Source organism: Marmota monax, unplaced genomic scaffold, assembly GCF_021218885.2.
Source record: "Marmota monax isolate L192 unplaced genomic scaffold, Marmota_monax_Labrador192_F-V1.1 WCK01_AAM20220418_F8-fsc00021, whole genome shotgun sequence".
In the NCBI taxonomy this organism is placed as follows: Eukaryota; Metazoa; Chordata; class Mammalia; order Rodentia; family Sciuridae; genus Marmota; species Marmota monax.
The window spans coordinates 7393746-7418177 of record NW_026695228.1 but is presented as its reverse complement, the minus strand read 5'-3'; the positions used below and the strand labels follow the sequence as shown (position 1 = coordinate 7418177).

General features: G+C 36.2%; 1 protein-coding gene across 8 annotated transcripts in view; it reads right to left on the bottom strand.

Moving 5' to 3' along the window:
- The window catches only part of Fbxl2 (F-box and leucine rich repeat protein 2), a 91252-nt gene extending 68508 nt beyond the window's left edge, over window positions 1–22744 (bottom strand). For 4 of the 8 annotated variants that reach the window (XM_046437482.2, XM_046437483.2, XM_046437484.2 and 1 more), the window contains exons 1-2: window positions 22660–22744; window positions 12223–12284 (exon numbers count right to left, since the gene is read on the bottom strand). In XM_046437482.2, the coding sequence (XP_046293438.1) occupies window positions 12223–12284; window positions 22660–22662 (65 nt within the window). In that variant the 5' untranslated portion in view covers window positions 22663–22744. Of the gene's footprint in view, window positions 1–7493; window positions 7585–11989; window positions 12085–12222; window positions 12285–22659 lie in introns of those variants that run through there. The other 4 variants (XM_058576718.1, XM_046437485.2, XM_058576719.1 and 1 more) reach the window with 4 other exon arrangements.
- Between the last annotated feature and the right edge of the window lie 1688 nt (window positions 22745–24432).

The following is a 24432-nucleotide window of genomic DNA, read 5'->3' as shown; positions in this document are numbered from 1 at the left end:
ATTATTATCCCTAGAGTCTAACTCCATCAAAATTACACAATATAAAGAAATCAGCAGAAATTTCATACTAACAGTCATCAAATATTACTTATGAGGTAGGTACTACTGAATTAGCTACTTCAGTGATAAAATTCAAGCTTCCAAATAACAATTAAGACTTGTGTCAGCTTTTATGAGTTGTCAGCTTCCTAATTCTTTTTTAAATTTATTTATTCTAATTTGTTATATATGACAACAGAATGCATTTCAATTCATAGTACACATATAGAACACAACTTTTCATGTCTCTGGTTGTACACAGAGTCACACCATTCATGTCTTGATACATGTACTAAGGGTAATAATGTCCATTTCATTCCACCATCTTTCTTACCCCCATGCCCCCTCTCTTCCCCTCCCTCCTCTTTGCCCTATCTAAAGTTCCTTCATTCTTCCCATGCTTCCCCCCGCCACATCCCCATTATGGATCAGTTTCCTCATATCAGAGAAAACATTTGGCATTTGGTTTTTTTGAATTGGCTTACTTCACTTAGCATAATATTCTCCAACTCCATCCATTTGCCTGAAAATGCCATGATTTTATTCTCTTTTAATGCTGAGTAATATTCCATTGTGTACATGTACCACAGTTTCTTCATTCATTCACCTACTGAAGAACATCTAGGTTGGTTCCACCATTTAGCTATTGTGAATTGTGCTGCTATAAACATTGATGTCACTGCGTTACTACAGTATGCTGTTTTTAAGTTCTTTGGGTCTAAACCGAGGAGTGGGATAGCTGAGTCAAATGATGGTCCCATTCCAAGTTTTCCAAGGAATCTCCATACTGCTTTCCATATTGGCTGCACCAATTTGCAGTACCACCAGCAATGTATGGAATGTGCCTTTCTCACTATATCCTCGTCAACACTTATTGTTGTTTGTAGCTTCCTAATCCTTAAAAGACTTTTCTGTTGAGATCAATGATAACATCAATGAATGTAATATTTTAATAACATATAATGAACTATGTCAAGAAAGGGAAGATTTAGTCAGGTATGGTGGTGCAGGCCTATCCCAGCTACTGAGGAGACAAGGCAGGAGGACTGCAATTTCAAGGACAACCTGGGAAATTTAGGGAGGCCCTGTCTCAAAATAAAAATTTTAAAAAGGGGTGGGGTTGTGGCCTAGTGGTAGAGAGCTTGCCTACCATGCACAAGGTCCTAGTTTCAATCCCCAGTACCACAAAAATAAAAATAAATGGGAGTATAGGGAAGATATGCCACAACTCAATGAACCATACCTTCCAAATGACCAAAACATGATGTTGCTCTCCAATGAGACTCTCACATAAAAGCAGAAAAGATATCCATCCACTATATGCGCAGATATCAACAAAGAAACACAAGAAACATGAAAAAACAAGATTACATAACTCTTTCAAAGTTTCATAACTCTTTAGTAACTGAACCCAAGGATATTAAAGAAGAAGAAATGCCAAAAAATTCAAAAGATTGATTTTTAAAATTATCAATTACTTCAAAGAGGACACAAATAAAGAGCGGAATAAATTAAGGAAGATATGAAAGAACAATTCAGTAAAAAGATAAGTATCCTGAAAAAGAACCAAATAGAAATTTTGGAAAAGCTCAACAAGTCAAATGAAAAACTCAGTTAAAGGCTTCACCAAGGGAGTAGACCAAAAGGAAAAAAGAAAATCAGAGCTTGAAAACAAGGTAGAGGCATTATCACATTTAGAAATTAATGAAGAAAAAAATAAAAAATTACAAACTATGAGACACAATTAAGGGACCAAATCTACAAATAATCAGTTTAGATTAAGTTACAGGCTAAAGGCACAGAATTACTATCTATGAGACACAATTAAGGGACTGAATCTACAAATAATCAGTTTAGACTAAGTTACAGGCTAAAGGCACAGTAAACCTAGTAAGTAAATAACAACAGGAAATACCCCAAATCTTGGAAAAGATATGACCATTCAGCCACAGGAAGCATTTAGAATCCCAAACAGACATGACCAGCAAAGAACCTTTCCTTAACCACCACATTATGGATAAACTGCTGTGTTAGTCAGCTTTGTGTTGCTACGACCAAAATACTTGACAAGAACAACCTGGAGGAGGTAAAGTTTATTTAGGACTCATGGTTTCAGGGTTCTCAGTCCATAGACGGTCAAATCCATGGCTCTGGGCCCGGGGAGAGATAGCACATCATGGTAGCAGGGCAGGGTGGAAAAGAGCTGCTTCATTCATGGCAGCCAGAGAGCAGAGAGAGGGAAGGGGGAAGGGGCTACAACAAAGAGCAATCTTTCTGGGCATGTCCCCGGGAACCCACCTCCTCCAGCCATGCCCCACCTGTCTATGGTCACCACCCAGTAAGATCATTCAAACTAGAATGAACTAATTAGATTACAGCTCTCACAATCCAATCATTTTACCTCTGAACATTCCTGCATTAACACAGGAGCTTTGGGGGGACACATCACATCCAAACCATAACAACTGCCAAAAGTACAGAACAAAGAAAGAACTAAAAGCTGCAAAAGATAAACTCAAGTAACATACAAAAGGCAAATCCAGCATCATAATAGCAGATTTCTCAGAAAAAAACTCTAAAGGCCACGAGGGCAAGGAATGATACATTTCAAGGCCTGAAAAACAAAACAAAACAAAAAACTGCCAACTATATCCAGTAAAGTTATCCTACAGAATCAAAATAGAAATAAAACCCTTCTAAGATAAACTCAAGGAATTCATAACCATAAAAGAAGATATATAAGGGACTCCCACACAGGGAAGAGGAAGCAACAGAGATACAATCATGAGAGCATAGGGGGAAAAAATCTTACTAGAAGAGTAACAAGCAACTGAGAAAAGGGAAGACTCTAAAATGATTAATTCAGTAAACCACCAAACCTCTAAAATGAATAAGGAAGAAAGAAATGAACAAAGATCATTCAAAAACAAAAGAAAAGGGGATGGGGTTATATATAGCTCAGTGGCAGAGTGCCTGCCTCGCACATGTGAGGCACTGGGTTTGATTCTCAGCACCACATAAAAATAAATAAAGTAAATAAAGTAAAGATATTGTGTCCATATAAAAAAGAAGAAAAGAAAAAACAACAAAATGACAGGAACCCGTACATACCTTTCAATATTAATCCTGAATGTAATTGGTCTGAATTCTCCAATTAGGAGATACAGACTAGCTGATTCAATTAGAAAACCAGAGCCAGCTCTTTGTTTTCTCCAAAATATAGCCTTACCATGAAGAACATACACAAACTGAAAATGAAAGAGGGAAAAATGATATTCCAGTCAAATGGAATCCAAAAGCAAACAGGAGTAGCTATACTCATATATGACAAAACGGACTTCAGGCCAAAATTGGTCAGAAGAGATAAAGAAGGTCACACCATACATTGATAAAGGAAGTAACCCATCCATCCATACACACACACACACACACACACACACAAACACACACATACTTGTGTGTGTGTGTGTGTGTGTAAAACAATTGTAAATATATATGCACTGAATGTCAGAGCACCCGGTTTTAGAAAATGAACACTATTGAATAAAAACGGAGAGATGGATCCCAATAAAATAATAGTGGGTGACTTCAATACTCTAATCTCACCCATAGATAGATCATCCATACAACAAGCAAGCACCAGAGTTATATTATACTATAGATCAAATGGACTCAATAAAAATCTACAGAATAGTCCATTCGAGAGTGACAAAATACACATTCTTTCCATCAGCACATAGAACTTTTACAAAATAAATCACATTTTAGGGCATAAAACAAATCATAACAAATATAAAAATAAGATTTTTTGCATCTTTTCAGATGGTAACAGGAAAAAAATTAGAAATCAATACAAGAGAAATTGAGAAATCGAAGAAAACACAGAAATACATTGAAACTGAATAGTAGTACCCTTTTGAATAAGCAGTAGCTCATTGAAGAAATTGAGGGGTATGGAGGGGGGACTTAAAAATTCCTAGAGTTAAATAAAATGAAAGCATAACCTACCAGAACCTATGGGACATAGTAAAGCAATTTTAAGAGAGAAGTTATAACTATAAGTGCCTCTAATTTTTTTTAAAAAGGATATATCTCAAATAAATAATCTAATGATATATGTCCAGGCCTTAGAAAAACAAGAACAAATCAAACCCCAAATCTATAGAAGGACAGAAATAGTAAAGACTGAAGCAGAAATAAATGAAACAGAGATCGAAAGAATAATACAAAGGATCAATGAAACAAATAGTGGTTCTAAATAGATAAATTTTTAGCCAAATTAAATAAAAGAAAGGGAAAGAAGACCCAAATAAATAAAGTGAGAGTTGAAAAGCAGTTATTACAACAATCAGATCATTAATAAATATTTTGAAAAATATTTCAATAAACTAAAAATCTAGAAATGAACACATTTCTACACACGTGACCTGTCAAAATTAAACCAAGAGGATATAAACCTAAATAGATCAATAATAAGCATTGAGATTGAAGCAATAATAAGGTCTTCCAACAAAGAAAAACCCAGGACCAGATGAATTCACTGCTGAATTTTACCAGACTTTAAAGAACTAATATCAATGCTCCTCAAACTATTTTCATAAAATAGAAAGGGAACAAATACTTCCAAACTCATTCTACAAAGCCAGTATCACTCTGTTACCAAAACCTGATAAGGACACAACAAAATAAGAAAACCATCGATCAACATCCTGATGAACAAAGATGCAAAAATCCTCAAGAATGAGCTGGGGTTATAGTTCAGTTGGTAGAGTGCTTGCCTAGAATGCACAAGGACCTGGGTTTAGTCCCCTGCACTGCAAAAAAGCAAAATAACAACAAAACACAAACAAACAAACAAAAAACCTCAAGAAAATACTTGCAAATTGAATTCAACAACTCATTGAAAAGTTACACCATGATCAAGTTGGTTATATTCCAGGGATACAGAATGGTTTAACATATGAAATTCACTAAATGTAATTCATCATCTAAGTAATCAAGGATAAAAATTAACAGTCATTTCAATAGATGCACAAAATGCCTTTGATAAAATTCAACATCCCTTCATAAATAAAAGCCCTAAAGAAACTAGCTATACAAAGATCATACCTCAACATAATAAAAGTTAAATATGACAAACCCATAGTCAACATCATACTGAATGGGGAAAGACTGAAAGCATTTCCTCTAAAATCAGGAATAAAATAAGAGTGTCTACTCTCACTACTCCTATTCAATAGGAGTACCATGGCAAACGCCTGTAATCTCAGCAGCTCAGGAGGCTGAGGCAGGAGGATTGTGAGTTCAAAGCCAGCCTCAACAACTTAGCCAGGCCCTAAGCAACTCAGTAAGACTCTGTCTCAAAATAAAATACAAAAAAGGGCTGGGGATGTGGCTCAATGACTAAGCACCCCTGGGTTCAATTCTCAGTACCAAAAAAATAAAAAATATCAATACAAAAACTGTATTGAGAATATAAAGAACTTCTGCAAATAAATAAGAAACAGGTAACTCAACAGAAGAAAAACAAACACACATACAAAAAAACCCCACACATTTTGCCTAAGAAGAAATATATAAGACTAATAAATATATAAACAGATGTTTAACATTACTGGAATTCTGGGAAATTCAAAACAAAAACACAACCACTTTTTTGGCACAAATTAGGTATATGACAACAATGGAGCATTGGAAAGAATGTCACTAACTTGAATCTCTTATCCATTGTTTATATGAATGTAAACTGGTAAGACCACTTTGGAGAAAAATTAATATTATTTTATATAAAAAGTTAAATACTTGTATAGAGAAAAAAATTAATATTACTTTATAAAGTTAAATATTTGTATAACCTATAATCAACCTACTCCTAGAAAAAATGTGTACTTGTAGACCAGGAGACATCGACAAGGTTGTTTATTGCAACACTGCTCTTACTAGCAAAACACTGGAAACAACACACGTACTCATTAAAAGGGAAAACAATAAGTAGATTCTGGTATATTCACACAACAGATTACACAGCAATAAAAGGAGTAATAGCTAAACAGAGCAACATAGATCACTTTGAGAAAAATAATTTTTCAGAGAAAAACAATTCTCAGAAGATATCATATACATCTTTTACAAAGTTAGTAAACGGGCAAAAGTAAATATATCAGTAAAAATATATCGAAGATAAAATTTTTCAAGAAAGGAATCAAACATACAAATTACTTGATAATATTGCCTTGATGGTAAGGAAGGGACAGGGACAATATTTATAGATATTTGTGTTATGAAATAAATGAAGGAGGGCAATGCATGGATTGGTAAAATAAATAAATAAATAAATAAATAAATAAAGCTAAATGCCCAATCTATGAAGGTAGCTAAAGAAAACAGAATAAACTCCAAGAAAGAATATGATTTAAAGAGATCAAGACATGGAATAATCTAATTCTGCATTACTAAAGTTTAAAGAAAGCTACACTAATCTTTCCTGAACATATTTCTCAGTCTGCTTCAAGAAAGTCTATTAGTTAAGTTCCTAGAAATGAAACTTGTGAATGTGTACATTTATCCTTTTGAAAAAATTTCCCTAGTGGCCCCACAGAATAGCTATACCACCAAAAGTATCTCCTACCTCCTTGCGAAAACCTGACATTATCAAACTTTTTTGGGTTTTCCCAATACACTAGGTAATAGCTCATTATTTAATAGCTCATATTTAAATATGGGACTAGGTGAGCATCTTTTAATATATTATTGATCATTTGTATTTCTTCCTTTGTTCATAGCTTCTTAAAACTCTTTTTCTAATAAAATTAATCCACCTTATTCTCAGTAATTTTTAGGGGTTTTTTATTTGTACATTGAAGAATATAGATCTTGCTTATAACGTATACCTGATTATTTTACCAATGCATCTTTGGTGTGGCATGTTTTGCCATATTTTACTCACAAATTTGCCATTCCTTTTGGTTGTAACTAATGAACTCACAGTTTTTAAACTAGTAGGTCTCTCACCTAACTTTCCAAGGATAAGGCATGGGGAAACAATGTATCTAGTTCCTAGCCTTTCTGACTGTGGAACTTTATGGTGTTTCAAGCCACTTCAATGAAGACAAAAAAATGCAGAGGCATCATCAGAGTTTTAAATGTACAAGCATAACCCCAAGCTGGACTAAAAGAAATTTGCTTCTGCCATGATTTGGACTCTGGTGCCAACCATAAGTAAGTAGCACGTACTAGTATATGAAAGTAATGAAAAGCCTACAAACGTCTGTGTCAGATTTCAACACACATGCTCATTCAGTCCCATGTGACCTCATGCAAGGTAAAAAAGAATACCAAACAAACCAAAAAAAAGAAAAAAGAAAGAAAAACCTTCTTTAACTAAAAGGAAAAATCTTAGGTGTATAGATGTTTAAAACTTGTAACTGCAGTACATATCCCCAGAGACATCTTACCTGTTAGGCTGCCCTGGAATATATATAAGGTAGTAGACATCACAGACAGGAGGAGGCAGAGGCACCAGTCCTTGAAAAAGTCCATGGAGTGCTGAAACCAACCAGCAGGCAAGAACACCCACTCAATGACACCCATAACAAGAGGGAAACCTTAACTGCTCTGCTTGCCAGGATCCCACAATTACACATAAATACTGGACTGCACCTTAATGATTCCAATTAAAAAAACTGCAATTATTTTCACTCATGGGATTGGTTTATAAATTTTAGAAAAGAAAAATTTGAAAATTTATATAATATTCATTTTGCGAACTCAACTATTAAAACTGTGAAACCAAATATAATTGTGTACTTGATTTTGCATCACCCAGAATTATAAGGCTCAGTTCCCTCAGTCAGGGCAATCAAATCTTCCTTTATTAAGCCAACAAACACGGAGTATTTAATTCTGTGATGTATCCCTGTAAGTTTAAAAAGGATGGCTAGGAGATAGCTCAAGGGTAGAGCACCTGTCTAGCACATATGAGGTCCTGGGATCAATTCCCAGCACCACAAAAAATAAAGAAAAAAGGAAAGCAAATTATATAAATAATGGTGGTTTAATTTTTTAAAATGTGTCTAGTAGTTTCTTTCATTATTATTTATGACTAACAAGAGCTTTGTCTTCTCAATGTTTTAAATTATCTACTACAGGAGTTGCTCATTATCTCTTATGAGATAGTTTATGTGTATTTTCAGCATTAACATCTCAAAGTAACCACAAGAGAAATTAAAACTTAAGGCCAAGCAAATTGATATTAAAATTTATAATCCAAGTCTTAGGCCAATATTCAACTTGCATAAAACATCCCTTTCAAAAAAGGGAATGATTTCAACAGACTGCCTTTTTATAACACAAAATAATTAGTTGTCACACTATCATCAGCAATCTGTTTAAATTCTAGTAGTTGTTAGTCTGATATAAAATAGTTATATGTAATTTCCATTGAAATTAAAATTAGTTCAGCTTGATAAAATGAAGCACTAAGCTACATCAACTTAATAACCAGGTTCTTTACTGAGATAGTTTTAGCAGAGGCAAACATTAATATCCCTATAGGACAGCTTGGCTTATCAGTTATTTGCAATAAAACTAACTGCATTGCCAAATAGCATTTATTAAGCATAGGGGCATCCAAAAAATGATACTAATAACAGTAAGTGCTATTTAATACTTAGTGTCAGGTACTCTAACAACTGGCAACAACCCCATCATGTAAAAACTATTACTATTTCTATATCACACATGGGGAAATTAAGGTGAAGAGTGTTAGGTAAGTTAAGTAAGATCACATACTCATGAATAAGAAAGGCTGACATCTCAATCCAGAAAGTGTAGCTCCAAAAATAATAGAGAATAAAACGTGAACAAGTATATGTAAGGACAATCCAACTCACTAATAGATACAGATAACAAATAATCTCATTATTCTAAACATTATATAACTGACTCCTCAGGGAGAAAAAAATCTACATCCTGTTTGTTGAGTATATAATAGTGAAAAATAGAACTTGAGGATCTTTAGTTTATGAGTGAAAGCTGGATAGAAACACTAAAATTTTAAAAACAGTAACAAACTAGAAAATGGGTAATAGAAATGTGTGAATTAAGTATTCTTTAAATTAGCAATAAAATGATCAGATAAAAAGAAAATACTAATTTTTCTCAGTGGATTCAAAGTGAAATTAAAGAGATGAAAATAAGCAATATTATTCCAGGTTATGCTTGTTAATGGCTTCAAAGGAGAAGGAGAGACTTCTCTTGACATCAGCATTAAAGCAAGTGAAGAACTTAATAGGATGGTAACAAATGCAACCAAAAATAGCAGAAGAGAACATGACCTGAACTGCAAGCAAACAAGAATATCATAATTCAAAGAATTCACATCCATCCATGAAGTGAGATTGAAGGTGGATAGGAATTCAACAAGATTTGAAATGTTAGTCTTCACTGTCATACAAGTCTACAATATAAAGTAAAGGGGTAAGCCCAGGAAAAGTATGAAGGCATCATTTACCTGAACAGAAAATAATCAAGACTTAAGGTCCATTAGATGGGGACTTGGACGCACTTGCTATATAGAATTAACCTATGAAGAAGATGGCAACTTAGGTAACCTGGTTCAAACTTTCTTCCAAATTTTGCATAAAAACGATAGCAAGGAAAGGACAGTAAGACAATGGAAAGTCTAACTTAATGGCAGAAATCATTTAAAAGCCACCAAAACATTTAAAAATAAAAATATGGCTAGAGTTAATTTTGAGACTCCTAAGTCAGGAAAGACTTGTTATGGTAGTACTCAAAATTTTAAATTGCCCTTACAGACTCTGAAATAAGAACAGAATGAAAATGTAAACCTATGAAGATATGTTAATCTATTTATGAACCTTGTGGCATGATTCAAAAGTTATTACTAGTGATGAGCCCATTGTGGATCTTTAAAAAAAAGCTGAAATTTTGGGATTTGGAGTACAGCTCATTGGTAGAGGAAGTGCCCAGCATGCATAAGGCCCTGAATTCAATCCCCAGAACAGAAACAAAAACAAACAACTCCCCCCACCAAAATTCCTTAGAATACAGTTCAGAAATCAGACTACTACAGAAAGAGATATAATTACTTATTTTTATTTTATTTATTTTACTTTTTGGGTATAAACAGAAAATGTTCCATGGCTAAATAAACTAAAATCTAACTAAACCAGAAGGGAAACAATTTCAAATAGTAGACTTGAGACACAAATAGCAGCAGCTTTTATGAGAAGGGTGGAGCTGAATCACACCCTAGTGTTGAATTACTAGTACTCTATCTGCTTGAGCTGGTTATGATTCCCCAGAGTAACAATTCAATATTCATATTTGCAGCTTGATGCCTGTACTAGAAAAATGTTCACAACAAGGCTGGAAGCAATGCATAATTCTAGGGGACATCGTCCATATTATAGTCTCTGTGGGTGGTGTCCCCTGCAGTTGTACAGACAATTTGTGCACCCTGACTTAGCCACATTGATTCCAACAGTTTATTGTGCATGACCAAGGTCTTGCAGGTTTGTATGATAAACACACATTCTTATACATTGCTTCTTTGTCATCACTTTCTTAGTTTAAAATGGTCTAAGATGCCAAAGAATATTCTGATCCAAATAGTTTTTATTAGAATATAATATGATCATTTTCATACAATCCTTTGTCAGTTAATTTTCTTCTTTATTAACTGAGTAGAATGAGCTCATAACAACAGTGCCAAACAACATCTGATGACTAATGACAGATACTCCGAAGCCCCCAAAATGTGATCACTGCCACAAAGAAGCTAAAATTCTCACCCTGTTTCTGACTCAAGGTAAAAAGTCTAGCATACTAATGACAGCAAAATTGAGTAATCTGGCATTTACAGAGTGACTCTGGGTGAACTCAGGAAGAGATTAAGGAATTATTCCCAATATTTAAAGAAAATTCACACTCATTCCCAAAATGTTTTTAAAAGATTGAGTACAGCCAGGACGTGGAGTCATTTAGTCCATCTCTTATTGTATGTCAGCATTTCCTAAAAATTTTTCTGTAGACTATTAAGAGGGTTTCATTGTTGGTAAGTTTGAAATGCCACAACCACCCAACCGGGAATATCACCACACACATTAGCCTATTAAGTCTCTAAGAAGTCCTGTAGTTAAGGAATTGGTTTTGTTAACCCATAGTTTCCCATACTTATTTGATCACAGAACCAGTTTTTGTTTGTTTTGTGGAACATCAGCAACAGGACAAACAGTTTGGCAAAGGTTACTCAAAGATTATTGTGTATATAAATTATTTCTTAAGAATTAAAATGTAACAGCATCCAAAACTAAATAAGATCTCTTTGGTGACTGCAAAATACTAAAGAAAGTTGCAGTGCCTCAGATAAATTTTTTGGTACTAGGGATTGAATCCAGGGGTTTGCACATGCTAGGCAAGTGCTCTACCACTGAGCTACATCCCCAGCTCCTTTTAATAAGTTATTTTCAGGCAAGGTCTCCTTAAACTGCTGAGGCTATCCCTGAACTTATAATCCTCCTGCTTCAGCCTCCTGAGAAGTTGGAATTACAGGCATGTGCTACCATGCCCAACAAATGTTGGTTGATAGCTTTATTTGATAAAATGACAACCAAAATAAAAGTTACTGTATATTTAGTAATGAAAGAAAGACAAAAGCCTGTTTTATAGTACTCATGTCACTTAGCACACACTTCTCATATTGATAAAAAAATATAGCAATATTTGAGACTGACAGCATTTGAAGTACTCGGTAAGAACATACCACAACTGTGCTTATTTTAAAACCCATTTATCAGACAACATCTAAAACTCCCTGACTTCAAGAACTCATAATTTTAGCAATAATCTTTCCTTATATTATTAATTATGATTATCTACTCATACCAAAACAATGGCACCTACTGAAGATCATTACAATACTTACCACATTACAAAAAGAATCCAGACCAATGCTATGTACATACTCTAGTACATTCTGGTTTAGACCAAGTAAAATTTAACAACAAGCTGAACAGCATTCTATAAAACAAAAACAAAAAGTCGGTTAGGCTAATTCTGTCTTTCTATGCTATGGACTCAGTGAGAAAGAAGATAGTCTTGGAACTTGATAACTGAATCAAACCTGAACTCTTTTATCTAAAATTTATCTACACTTACCTTAAGAGAAGTTCTTTGGGCAACTTTTTGTTAATAAGGCCTTCATCACTATTTGAGAAAACCTGAAACAAAAAATAAAAATTATGAAATTCTTCCTCTATCAACATCAACAAAAAAATTACATGTTTTTCATACTGGATCAGAACAGCCTCAATCACTGTCCTACAAATAAGATGATACTAATTTCATGAAACCTATCACCCTTTCACAAAAACAGCAACACTCAGATATTTCTGTACTACATTGTACTGGAGGTTCTAGCCAAGGCAATTAGATAAGAAAAAGAAATAAAAACCATCCAGATTGGAAAGCAAGACATAAAACAACTTTTATTTGCAGATGATATGATCTTATATATAGAAAATTCTAAAAATCCACAAAATCAATTATAACTTATCAAGGAGTTCAGTAAGGTGACAGAATATACAAATTTATGTTATTAAAAAACAACCTAAAAATGAATTAAATAGGGCAATCCAATTTATAACAGGATCTAAATAAATAAAATACTTAGGAATAAGTTCAAAAGTACAAGTCTTCCATATTGAAAACTTATATAAAACATTCAGAAAAATTAAAGATATACATTGAAAAATATCCACATTTATGAACTGAAAGACTTGATAGTGTTATATACTACAACACCACTTCCCAAACTGATTCATAGATTATATGCAATCCCTATCAATCCTAACTGCCTTTTTTACTGAAAGTGACAACTTGATCCTAAAAGTTCACATGGAAATGCAAGAGACCCAAAATAGATTAAAAAAAAAAAAAAAAAGATCCTGAAAAGAAAAATAAAGATGGAGGACTCAAACTTTCTGATTTCAAATTTTGCTACAGAGCTGCACTGTGTAGTGATTTATACCTATAATCATGGCTATTTGAGAGGCTAAGGCAACAGGATCACTTGTGCCTAGGAATTTGAGACCAGCCTGGGAAACATAGCAAGACTCCATCTCAAAACAACAAAATTTAATTTTAAAATTTTATTTTATTTTTTTACTACAAAGCTACAGCAAGGAACTGAGACTCTGTAGTACTGGCATAAGGATCAATACATCAACTGAATAAAGAGTCTAAAAATAAACTCCTACATTTGTGGGAAATTAATTTAAATGGTGAATAGAATAGTCTTTTTAAGAAATGGTGCCAAGCCAACTAGATACCCACATGCAAAACAATGAAGTTGGACTCCTTCCTTAATCACACACACACAAAAAAAATTAACTCAATATGCATCAGAGGCCTTAATAAATAGAGCTAAAACTCTAATCCTTAGGAGAAAACACTGGCATAAAACTTTGAGTTGCTAGATTATGCAAAGCTTTCATAAATGTTATCATACCCAAAGGACATAATCTGAAGATAGATTGTTGGACATCAAAATTTAAAACCTTTGTTCTTCAAAGGGTATCAAGGTAGCAAAAAGAGCACAGAAAGTGAAAAGAAATCACACAAAATAGGAAAAAAAATCGCTGATCATATGTATGATAAGGTATCTATACCTAGAATATTTAAAGAACTCCTATACCTCAACAATAAAAAGACAACCCAATTGAAAGATGAGCAAAGATTCCAAATCAACAATTCTGCAAAGAAGGTATCTAAATGGTCAATACTCACAGAAGATGTTCAGTATCATTCATCATTAGGCAAGTGTAAGTCAAAGCCACAACAAGATACTTCACATCCATGTGAATAAATAAAATTAAACAGACAGATACTAAGTAATGGCAAGATGTGGAGAAACACCACCCCTCATACACTGCCGATGAGAATGTAAAATGATGTCGCCTTTGGAAAACAATCTGAGAGCTCCACAGAGGTTAAGGATTGTGACTGTAGCTCAGTGGTAGAGCACTTGCCTAGCATGTATGAGGTCCTATGTGGTGGTAGTGGTAGTGGTGGGAAGAGAAGGAGAAGAGAGAGGAAAGGAGAGAAGGAGTGGAAGAGGGAAGGGAAGAAGGAAGAAAGAAGAGATTAAACACTGTATTGCTGTAAGACCCAGTTATCAGTTATTCTATTTGCAAATAACACTTGAACTTGTATGAGTAGGACAGTGTCATTCATAATAGCCAAAAAGTAAAACAACCCAAACATCCATCAGCTGATGAATGTGTAAACAAAATGTGATAACCATACAACAGGATACTATTCAGCAATAAAATGAAATATTTATACATGTTAGGATAGGAATGAGTCTTGAAGACACTATGTTACTAAAAGAAAAGACACAAAGGTGACATATTATATGATTCCACTTACACTGAATGTCTAAAAAAGGTATATCCAGGGAGGCAAAAAGTGTAGTAGTAATTGCTTAGGACTGTGCAGTGAATACTAATGAATGGGTTGGCGTTATGAAAATGTTCTTGAATTAGACAGTTTTGATAGTCATACAATTTGTCAAATATACTAAAACTAATTTTTATATTTTAATTATGTGAAACTTATGGTATATGAGCAATATCTGCTATTTTTAATGGAAAAAATACACATTTAACCAAACTGCAGAAATGGAAATAGTGTTGTAAGTGGAACCCTATATTTGTTTTCCAATTTTTTTATTAGTTGTCCATGGACCTTTATGTATTTATTTGCAGTGCTGAGAATCAAACCCAGTGCCTCATACATACTAGGCAAGCACTCTACCATGAGCTACAACCCCAGCCCCACTTATTTTCAAAGTAGTGTCACTGAGGACTCTTTATGGTGAGAGACTAGCATTTAATAAGTGCCTCCTGTATTCCAAGCTCTTGTAAGAACTGTTAGATGAACTAACTAAATTGTCTCAATTAATCTTTTCTAGGTCCTTGAAGTATAAAGTTATTGATTTGATGTCTTTCTTTCTTTCTTCTCTTTTAATGTAGGCATTCACAAGAATAAATTTCCCACTGAGCACTGCTTTCACAGAATCCCATGAGTTTGGACATGTTGTTTTTCATTTCCATTTCAAAGTATTTCCATTTTCTTTTTCTCACTGTTTCAGAGTAGTATTTAATTTCCAAATAAGCGGTGTTTTTCAGTTTTCCTTCTGCTTTTAATGTCTGGTTTCATTCTATCGTGGTTAATGAAGAGACTATATGTTTTCACACATTTATTGGCCATTTGTACTTCTCTTGAGAAGTGTCTATTCAGATCATCTGGCCATTCCCTGATTGGATTATCCATTTTTTTAAAAAAATATTTTTTTAGTTGTAGATGGACATAATACCTTTATTTTGTTTTGTTTATTTTTATGTGGTGCCAAGGATTGAACCCAGTGTCTCATGCATGCTAGACAAGTGCTTTACCACTGAGCCATAGTCCCTGCCCAGATTATTCATTTTTTATATTGAGATTTTTAAATATTTTGGATATTAATCTTCTGTCAATTGACTACCTAGCAAAGATCTTCTTGCATTCTGTAGGTTGTTTCTTCACTGGTGATTGTTTTCTTTGCTGTGCAGAAGCTTTTTAATTTCATGTAATTCTATTTATCATTTCTTGCTTTTATTTCCTGAATTATTGGTGACCTAACCAGGAAATTGTTGCCTATGACAATTTCTTAAAGTGTTTTCCCTATGTTTTCTTCTAGTGGTTTCAAAGTTTCAGGTCTTCGGGGCTGGGGATGTGGCTCAAGCGGTAGCGCGCTCGCCTGGCATGCGTGCGGCCCGGGTTCGATCCTCAGCACCACATACAAACAAAGATTCTGTGTCCGCCAAAAACTAAAAAAAAAAAATAAAAAGTTTCAGGTCTTCCACTAGAGTCTTTGATCCACTTTTTAATTGATTTTTATGTAAGCTGAGAGGGTTCGAGTTTCAATCTTCTATGAATGAATGTCCAGTTTTCTCAGCACCATTTGTTGAAGTGGTTGTTCTATTCCAATACATGTTTTTGGCACCTTTGTTGAGAATCAGCTGGCTGAAGATGTATGATTTATTTCTGAGTCCTCTACACTGTTCCGTTGGTCAACATGCTTGTTTGTAGGCCAAAGCCATCCTGTTTTTGTCACAATGGCTCTGTAGTGTGTTTTAAAATCAAGTACTGGGATGTCTCCAGTATTGATCTTTTTGTTCAGTATTGCTTTGGCTATTCAGAAACTTTTGTTTTTCCATATAAATTTTAGGATCTCTTTTTAGTTCTATGAAGAATGTCACTGGTATTTTCATGGGAATTATACTGAATCTATCAACTACTTTGGGTAGTATGGCCATTTTAACAATATTAATTCTATGAACATGGGAATTCAGAAAGGGAACTTTTTAAAAGGTCCCTCTCATCCACATATTTACTCTTCCTGGTACAAGTCATTATTTCCTTTAGATCTGAGGTTCCTTTATCATTACTTTGCTTCAACACAATTTCTTTAAGCATTTCTTATGATAAAAGCCTGGTATAGAAAACTGTCTTTGCTTTTGCCTATCAGAAAAATTTTTTTAGGACTGGGAATGAAACCCATTCCCATGCACATGCAAGGCAAGTGCCCTACCACTGAACTACATCTCCAGCCCTTATTTTGAGACAGGCTCTAAGTTGCCCAGGCTGGCCTAAAACTTGTGATCCTCCTGTCTTAGCTTCCTAAGTAGCAGGTATTTGCCACCACGCCCTGCTTCTCATTTGTTTTAAATATAGAATTCCAGGTTACATTTGCTTTTTAAAAGCACTACTTTAAAAAGTTATTCCATTGTCCTCTGCTATAGTTTGGCTGTTCAATGTTCCCCACAGATCCATGTGTTAAAGGCTTGATCCCCAGACTAGATTTTTTGGGAGGCAGGGTCTTTAAGAGATCCTTAGGATATACCCTCAAATGGGATTATGGGACTCCAGCTCATCATCTTTTTTTTTTTTTTTTTCTTTTTACTTCCTGGCTGATGAGTGGAGTCATTTGCTCTGACACTTGCTCTCATCATGATGTACCATCCTTGTCAGAGGCCCAAAGTCATAAGGTCCCTCAATCTTGAACTAGAAACCCTAGAATCAGAAGCCAAAATGCCACAGGCACTTCATTATGGTGATAAAGAGCTAATTCATCCTCTGATGGGTACTGCTTCTGACAAGATGTCAATCATCAATATTATTGTTCCTTCATGCAATTTTTTAAGTTTTCTTTTATAAGAATCTTTGGTTTTTAAGAAATTTGACTACAATGTACCCAAGTGGGGTTTTTTTTGTGTGTGTGTGTGTATGTGCGTATGTTTATATGTTTATCCTGCTTGGGGTCTGATGACCTTATTGAATAAATCAAGATGTCTTCCCTTATTATTAGCAATTTCTTGGCAATGACCTCACAAAATATTTCCTGTGTCCCTGGTCTCCCTCCTCTTTCTGAAACTAAGCATGTACATATCAGACAATTCAATATTGTCCCACAGATCTTAGATATAGATGATCTCTATTGACCTTTTCACAAGTTTCTGATGCTCTCTTCTGTTGTGTTCAATACATTACTAAGCTCATCAAAGAATTTTTCATTTCTAGCTTTTTCACTTGGTTCATTCCATCTTTTGCTGAAATTCTCTGTTTACCCATGTTGTTCAACATCTGGCCCATCACTGACTTTCTGTTATCTTTTTTCTTGCCTGACTAGGGGTCATATTTTTGTTTCTTTGTATGTCTCAATTTAGAGTATGGTTATGTAAAAGAATAGTAATTTGCTTCCATAAAAAATAGCTCCTTCTTCAAATTATCTCTGTAAAAGCAGTTCCTTTTTCAACCTTCAGTAGTTGCCAGGGGAATGAAGGTAGAGGACGATGTACTTGAGCTGGGTTGAGAAATGTTGCTATGTTAGTTAGACTGAACTCATGAATAGCCTAAAATGATTGTAGGATGGAATCAGAATTACCTTCAGGAGAAGTTGGAATCCTGAGCACTGATGAAATCACAGTTTTGGGGGTTTTGTTTGTTTTTGTATTGGGGATTAAACTCAAGGCCACTCAACCACTGAGCCACATCCCCAGCCCTATTTTGTATTTTATTTAGAGACAGAGTCTCACTGAGTTGCTTAGTGCCTTGCTTTTGCTGAGGCTGGCTTCAAACTAGGGATCCTCTTGCCTCAGCCTCCTGAGCTGATAGAATTATAGGCATGAGCCACCACGCCCAGCAAAACCACAGTTTTGAGCTTTACCATATAACTGCTAGCTCTCTGAATTGTGAGAGACCTACACCCCATTCCTCCCATCTTCCTCTCTCCCTCCACATTCTTGCTACCAACTGAGGAGTTGTCTTTGCTCCCCAGTAGCACCATCTGTTTTATGTGTCTTGGGGAGATCTCTGCCTCTTACCCTGACTTTGCCTTCTGAAAGGCTACTGCCTTGTCCACAATAAAAACCTGAATAGCCATAGAGGAAATTTTATCAGTTCTCTTATTATGCCCTCAGCTTGTTATGCCTGGCAGCCCCAGCCTTATACTTTGTAAAGGTCTCTAGTGCCTCAAAGGGATTTTTAACCATTTTCCAGTCCTGCCTTCATCCTTCAGCAGGCACCATCCACCTCAGGGGGATCATTCTATGCTCTTTCTCTGCTCCCTGTCTCCAAACTCCTACACCCATTTACTCACTAAAGGCCCATGGGAAAGAGTTGGCAAGTAAGTACAGCTTTGATCAGTAGCTGACACTCCTCAGGATTCTTAACTGTCATTCCAGCCCACATGCAATCAATAAGTTTAGCTGACTTTTCTTTAACTGCAAGCCACATTCTTGCCTCAGGACATATGACTTGTGTCCTCTTCCAACTTGTTCTTTTGCCAGGCAGTCCCATGACATATCCTCTGCTGAGTATCACCTTATCAGGCCTCTTTTCCACTCTACATTAAAGACAGTTCCTCCCTCCCCTCACTCCCCTAGTTCCCTTTCTCTCTTACCTAGCTTTATTTTTCTCCAAAGCACTTTCACCACCTTATCAAATTGTTTATTATCTGTCTTCCTGTAATCAGAATGTAAGCTCAATGAGAACATAGCCTTCTGTTCATCCTCTGCTGGATACCCACTGCCCAGAACTGAAACTAACACACAGTAGCACACAATAAATAGTTATTGGATAAAAAAAAAAAACCAGATAGCAGGGGAAAAATCAATGGAAATATAGTTATAGGACAGAACTGGGAAGCTTGGGTTTGAACCTTGATTCTGGGTCCACAAAATCTTTCCCAAGTGTCCTCTTCTGCTTACCTAGACTTCCCTGCTCCACCCCACCTCTCATAGCCACCCTAGAGGAAAATTAACATATAGATTCATCTGGCTTTTTGTGATCTATTAATAAGATCTCATCTTATTAATGTTCTCATATATGTTCTTTTAACTATACCATGTGATAGCAGAGACCAAAATGTTTGTAAATCCTGAATTAAGAAAATAACTTTAGGGGCTTGGGAATATAGCTTAGTGGTAGAGGATCACCTCACGTGCATGGGGTCCTGGGTTGCATCCCCAGCACAGAAAGAAATAAAATATCACTTTAATGTGAAAAACTACAATTAAATATTTTATTGTGAAGTCTTCCCTCAACACCTCTGACTAGTCCTTACTATAAATATAGAAAGGAAAATGCTGAAATAGGAGAAAAGTCTAAGTAGAAGGAATTAAAATGTGTTATATATTTCTAAAAATAGACATGCCTTAACAAATATTAAACAATAGCAAAACCTTAATGGTAACAAGGGATATGTTCCAATATATATTTTGTTCCAAGTGAATTAAAATGTAAGCAACAACTTGACTCCTGTTTGTAACAATTACAGAAGATAAAACTAAAATCTAAAAATTGTTAGGAAAAATCTCAGAAAATATTATTACTTATTTATAATGGGCACAATGTTGGGGATTGGGCCCATGGCCTCTTGCATGCTAGGCAGTGCTTCAAATTTTAAGCACTGTTTCATTCCCCACATCTGAAAGGTTTCATGTAAAACACTGTTTTATAATTCACCAAAAATAAATGCCAATTCCTGAACTTGAACTGAAGTTGACAGGAGAAACTCTAAGTGTTGTTACAGCCGTGAGTATGAATGCTGATTTAATCATATGTTTTCACTAATTTCTTTTCATTTCAACTTTGTAAGAGAGGAATGAAAAAGGTTAGGCATGCCTACTCTGTTCTACAACATCTAGCCCAATGCCAAAAAACCAAAATACAAATCATTCACAACTGTTCAACCTTAAAGTCTAAATAAAGAAAAATAACTTTCTTTTTTTGGTACCAGGGATTAAACCCACAGGCGCTTAACTACAGAGCAACATCCCCAGCCCTTTTTGTTTTTTATTTTGAGACAAGATCTTGCTAAGTTGCTGAGGTTGGCTTTCAACTTGTGATCCTCCTGCCTCAGCCTCTCGAAATGATGGGATTACAGGCGTGTGCCACTGCACCTGCTAAGAAAACTAACTTCTTAAACATATATATGGCACATTAAAGAACATATGATGCATTATACATTACAGAACAATCCAATAATCACATAAGCAGATTCTAAAACAAACCACTTGCTTTTGAAACCTGGCTCAATTATCAGCTGAGTGACCTTGGCAAGTTACTTTAACTCTGTGTCTGTTTCCTCATCTCTAAAATGGAGAAACGGCATCTTCTTCCCAGGGCTGCTAAAGTTTGAGACATAAGGCACTTAAAAAATATCTCACCCAAAGAATATACACAAATATTGTCATTATTACTGAGGCAGTAGAAACAAATGAAATTTTCACTAATAAGTAGATTTCCAAAATTAATGTGCATAATCATTTATATCAACTGTTAAAGTGGCACATTTAGATTCAAGCATTTAATGAAGTAAATATAATCTCAAACAGTTTTAGGGACTACATAGGCAGCCTCTTCATCTCTCTCCCTCCAATACTAACCATTTCCTACCACAGAAACCTATGCATTTTATCAATCAATTTAATCCCTTCTATGAGTTAGACTCTTCATGCTTAAAAATATACACAAAGCAAAGCATTTCCAAGTTCAGTAAAACAACCGCTAGTACAAAAGTACTGTAGAACATTTTTATGGTAGAATACCTAAAGCTCTAAAATCCACAATAGTGAGTGAAGTAGACTGTGGGTCATATGGGAGGACTGGAAAAATAAAAGGAAAATAGAAACAGGAGGAATGTGAGACTTCACAAAGCTGGAAAAATTCAATTCCTAGATATTCTTCCTTTCTCCTTGTTTATAACTGCATGAGATTTTCTCACATACCACATAGGAGTAAATTGATACAATATTTTAAATGCTTAGATTTCTATAAAATTCACTTTCTGAAACTCTTGCCAGCTCCATTAATTCAAAAGAAACACAAAATGAAGATGTCATTACTGTTATTTGTGGGTGATGTTTTTTCCTGCTATCAACAGGCCACACTTGGAAGTTGTTTCTCCAGAGTCAAGAGAGGTACAGACTATCACTTTCTTTTACTAACACCCCTCTTAGTTATGGAAAAAAATAAAATAAATAAAAAGGTTATCTAGGGAAGGCCAACTGTGCTTGGGCAGTACCCTGCATCTCAGCTTATCAGCACTTCTACTAACCCTTGCAGATAAAAAGCAAATCTCCACCTAATCACTCATGGTAAAAGAAAAGGGAAAAACTGTTTCTTAAAATTAGGCATTTTCCTATTACCAATCCCCTTAAATATCCTACATCAAGGGCGTGTCCCCAAGAAGGAGGTCTAGTTCCTCTCTTTTACACCACTTGGAGACCTCTGGCACGACCTCTGGCAATTCCCTGAAGCTTAGGCTTTCAAAAGAGCTTACTGGAGACAGGTGGTATGCCCACGATCTCTCAAGTTTATTGAGCAAAGGTAAAGACTTAAGACGTTTACAATGTGATAATTATGGATTAATTAAATCCCTTAGTGAGGGTGCTGCACTCAGGGGGAAAAAAAAGCCTCCAGTTCAAGGTCCCCCCCCCTTTTTTTTTTTTTCACAAAACGAGAAGGGTCTCTCCAAAACTATAAATTTCCACATGCTAGAAAATCTATCAGAACGATAAATCTGAAAGAAATACATATTATGTGCCATTTATATAACTGCATAAAAATAAGACTAGAAGTACATAGCTTGCAATGTAAATAGAAATATATATAACATTCATATAGACTCTTTTTTTTTTTAACCACACCCTCTCTGTGTGGCTTCCCCGGCTCGCACGGGCCAAATAACGTCACGCCGGCGGGCCACGGGGTGGGGATCCGGGATGTGACCCAGACACCCAACGGCAGAGAACACAGCATCGCGGTGGCCCCGGCAGACAAGCGCTCGGCACCCCCAGGTCTCCCCCTCCCCGGGCCCGCCCAGCCCTGCCCTGCCCTGCCCTGCCCTTCCCAGCACTCCCGCAGGCCGCGGCCCAGCCTCTTCGCAACCCCGGCACCGCCCGCCCGAGCCTAGCGGGCGGCGGCGCGAGGACCCGGCCGGGGCGGGGAAGGGCGAGGCTGCCAGGCCCACGCGGGACCCAGACTCACCATGGCCGAACGACCGCGAGCGCGCCCACAGCCCGGAGTCACACGGCGCCGGCGACGCCCGTTGTCCTGGTGACGCCAGCCCGGCGCCCCGCCCCATCCTCAAGGTGGGCTCAGAGGCGGCCATTGGCGTCCGGCGAGCACGTGACCCACAGGGGCGTTGCCCTTCGGACCGCCCACCTCGCCCCCCACGCCACTCTTCCTCTCCCACTTTGCATCTGGTGCATCTTTGGCCTGATCACCTTGAAGCCCCTCACCTGACAGGTGACCCAGACGCAAACTGCCCAGCTGAAAGAGACCTTCGTGGATTTTCCTTCTTTAAAAAACGAATTATAAAGGTAACATGACTATTGAGGACCAATAGTCATTAAAATTACCAATAACAATTAAAAATAATAAAACCACACTATACGCCAAAATCTGAGGTAGCCACCGTTCATTTTCCAGTCTGTCTGTTCTAAGCTTATCATAAAAATATATCATGTTTTATTCTTTAAAAGTGGTGGCAAACCTTATATACTATGTTATAATCTATTCAGTTTCAAATTATTATCTTAAGCTAGTTGCAGTGGCAATACCTGTAGTCCTAGCTACTCAGGTGGCTGAGGCAGGAGGATCCCTTGAGCCCAGAAATATGAGGAGGCAACATGGCAAGATCTTCATCTCAAAACAAAACATGAAATCTTGGATACAAATTAATGGAATGGCACTTGTGGCTATCCTCTAATTTATTAAATCAGCCAGTAACTTTTTGGATTTTTTAGTATTTAGTTTTTCAAAAAAAAAACTAAGTTTAAGAACTTAAGCTGTTCTTAAATTCAGCTCATTAACTCTATGAGGAAGGAACATTCAGTAGCTAACCTGACATCTCCCCTCATATGCATTACAACCTTAATGCAGTCCAAATAAACCTCCCCAGTCTTCCCTACTCCAGGAAATGTTTCTACTATTCCCAGACAAAAACCTGAGAATAATTCTTAATTTTTCTCTTTGTCCTCATACCTCACTTCCAATCCATTAACAATTTATTTTTGTTTGGTTATCAGTGCTGGGGATCAAACACAGGGCCTCCCCCATGCTAGGCAAGAGCTCTCCCACTGAGCCACATTTCCATGTCTATTCTTGATTCTACCTTAAAATAAATCCTAAATCTATCCATTTCTCACCTTCACCACCCACCACCATCTCTTGCCTAAATCTGTCTCTGTGTACTATGCTTTGAATGTTTGTGTCATTTTCCAAAATTCATGTTAAAACTTAATTTCCAGTACAATAGTATTAAGAGATGACCTTTAGGTGGTGATTAGACCATGAAGGCTCTGCTCTGGTGGATGGGATTAGAACCCTTATAAAAGGGCTTGAGAGAATTATTTCATTCCCTTTGTGCCCTTCCACCTATTTTGCCTTGTGAGGACACAGCATTTGTCCCTACTGGAACATGCAGCAACAAAGGCTCCATCTTGGAAGCAGAGAGCAGCCCTCACCAGACACAAAACTGCTAGTGCCTTGTTCTTGGATTTCCCAAGCTTCAGAACAGTCAGCAACAAATTTCTATTTTTTATAAATTACCCAATCTGGGGTATTTTATCATAGCAACACAAATTAACTAAGATATCGTGCTGCTGATCTTCCCTCCAACAGTATGCAAACAGCAGTGTGTGACTTCCCATGTTATTTAGAAAAAAATAAAGCAAATGCTTCAAATGGTCTGCAAGATCCTACATGATAAAAGTCTTGTCCATTGCACTCACCCCATCTCCTATTGCTCTTGCCTCA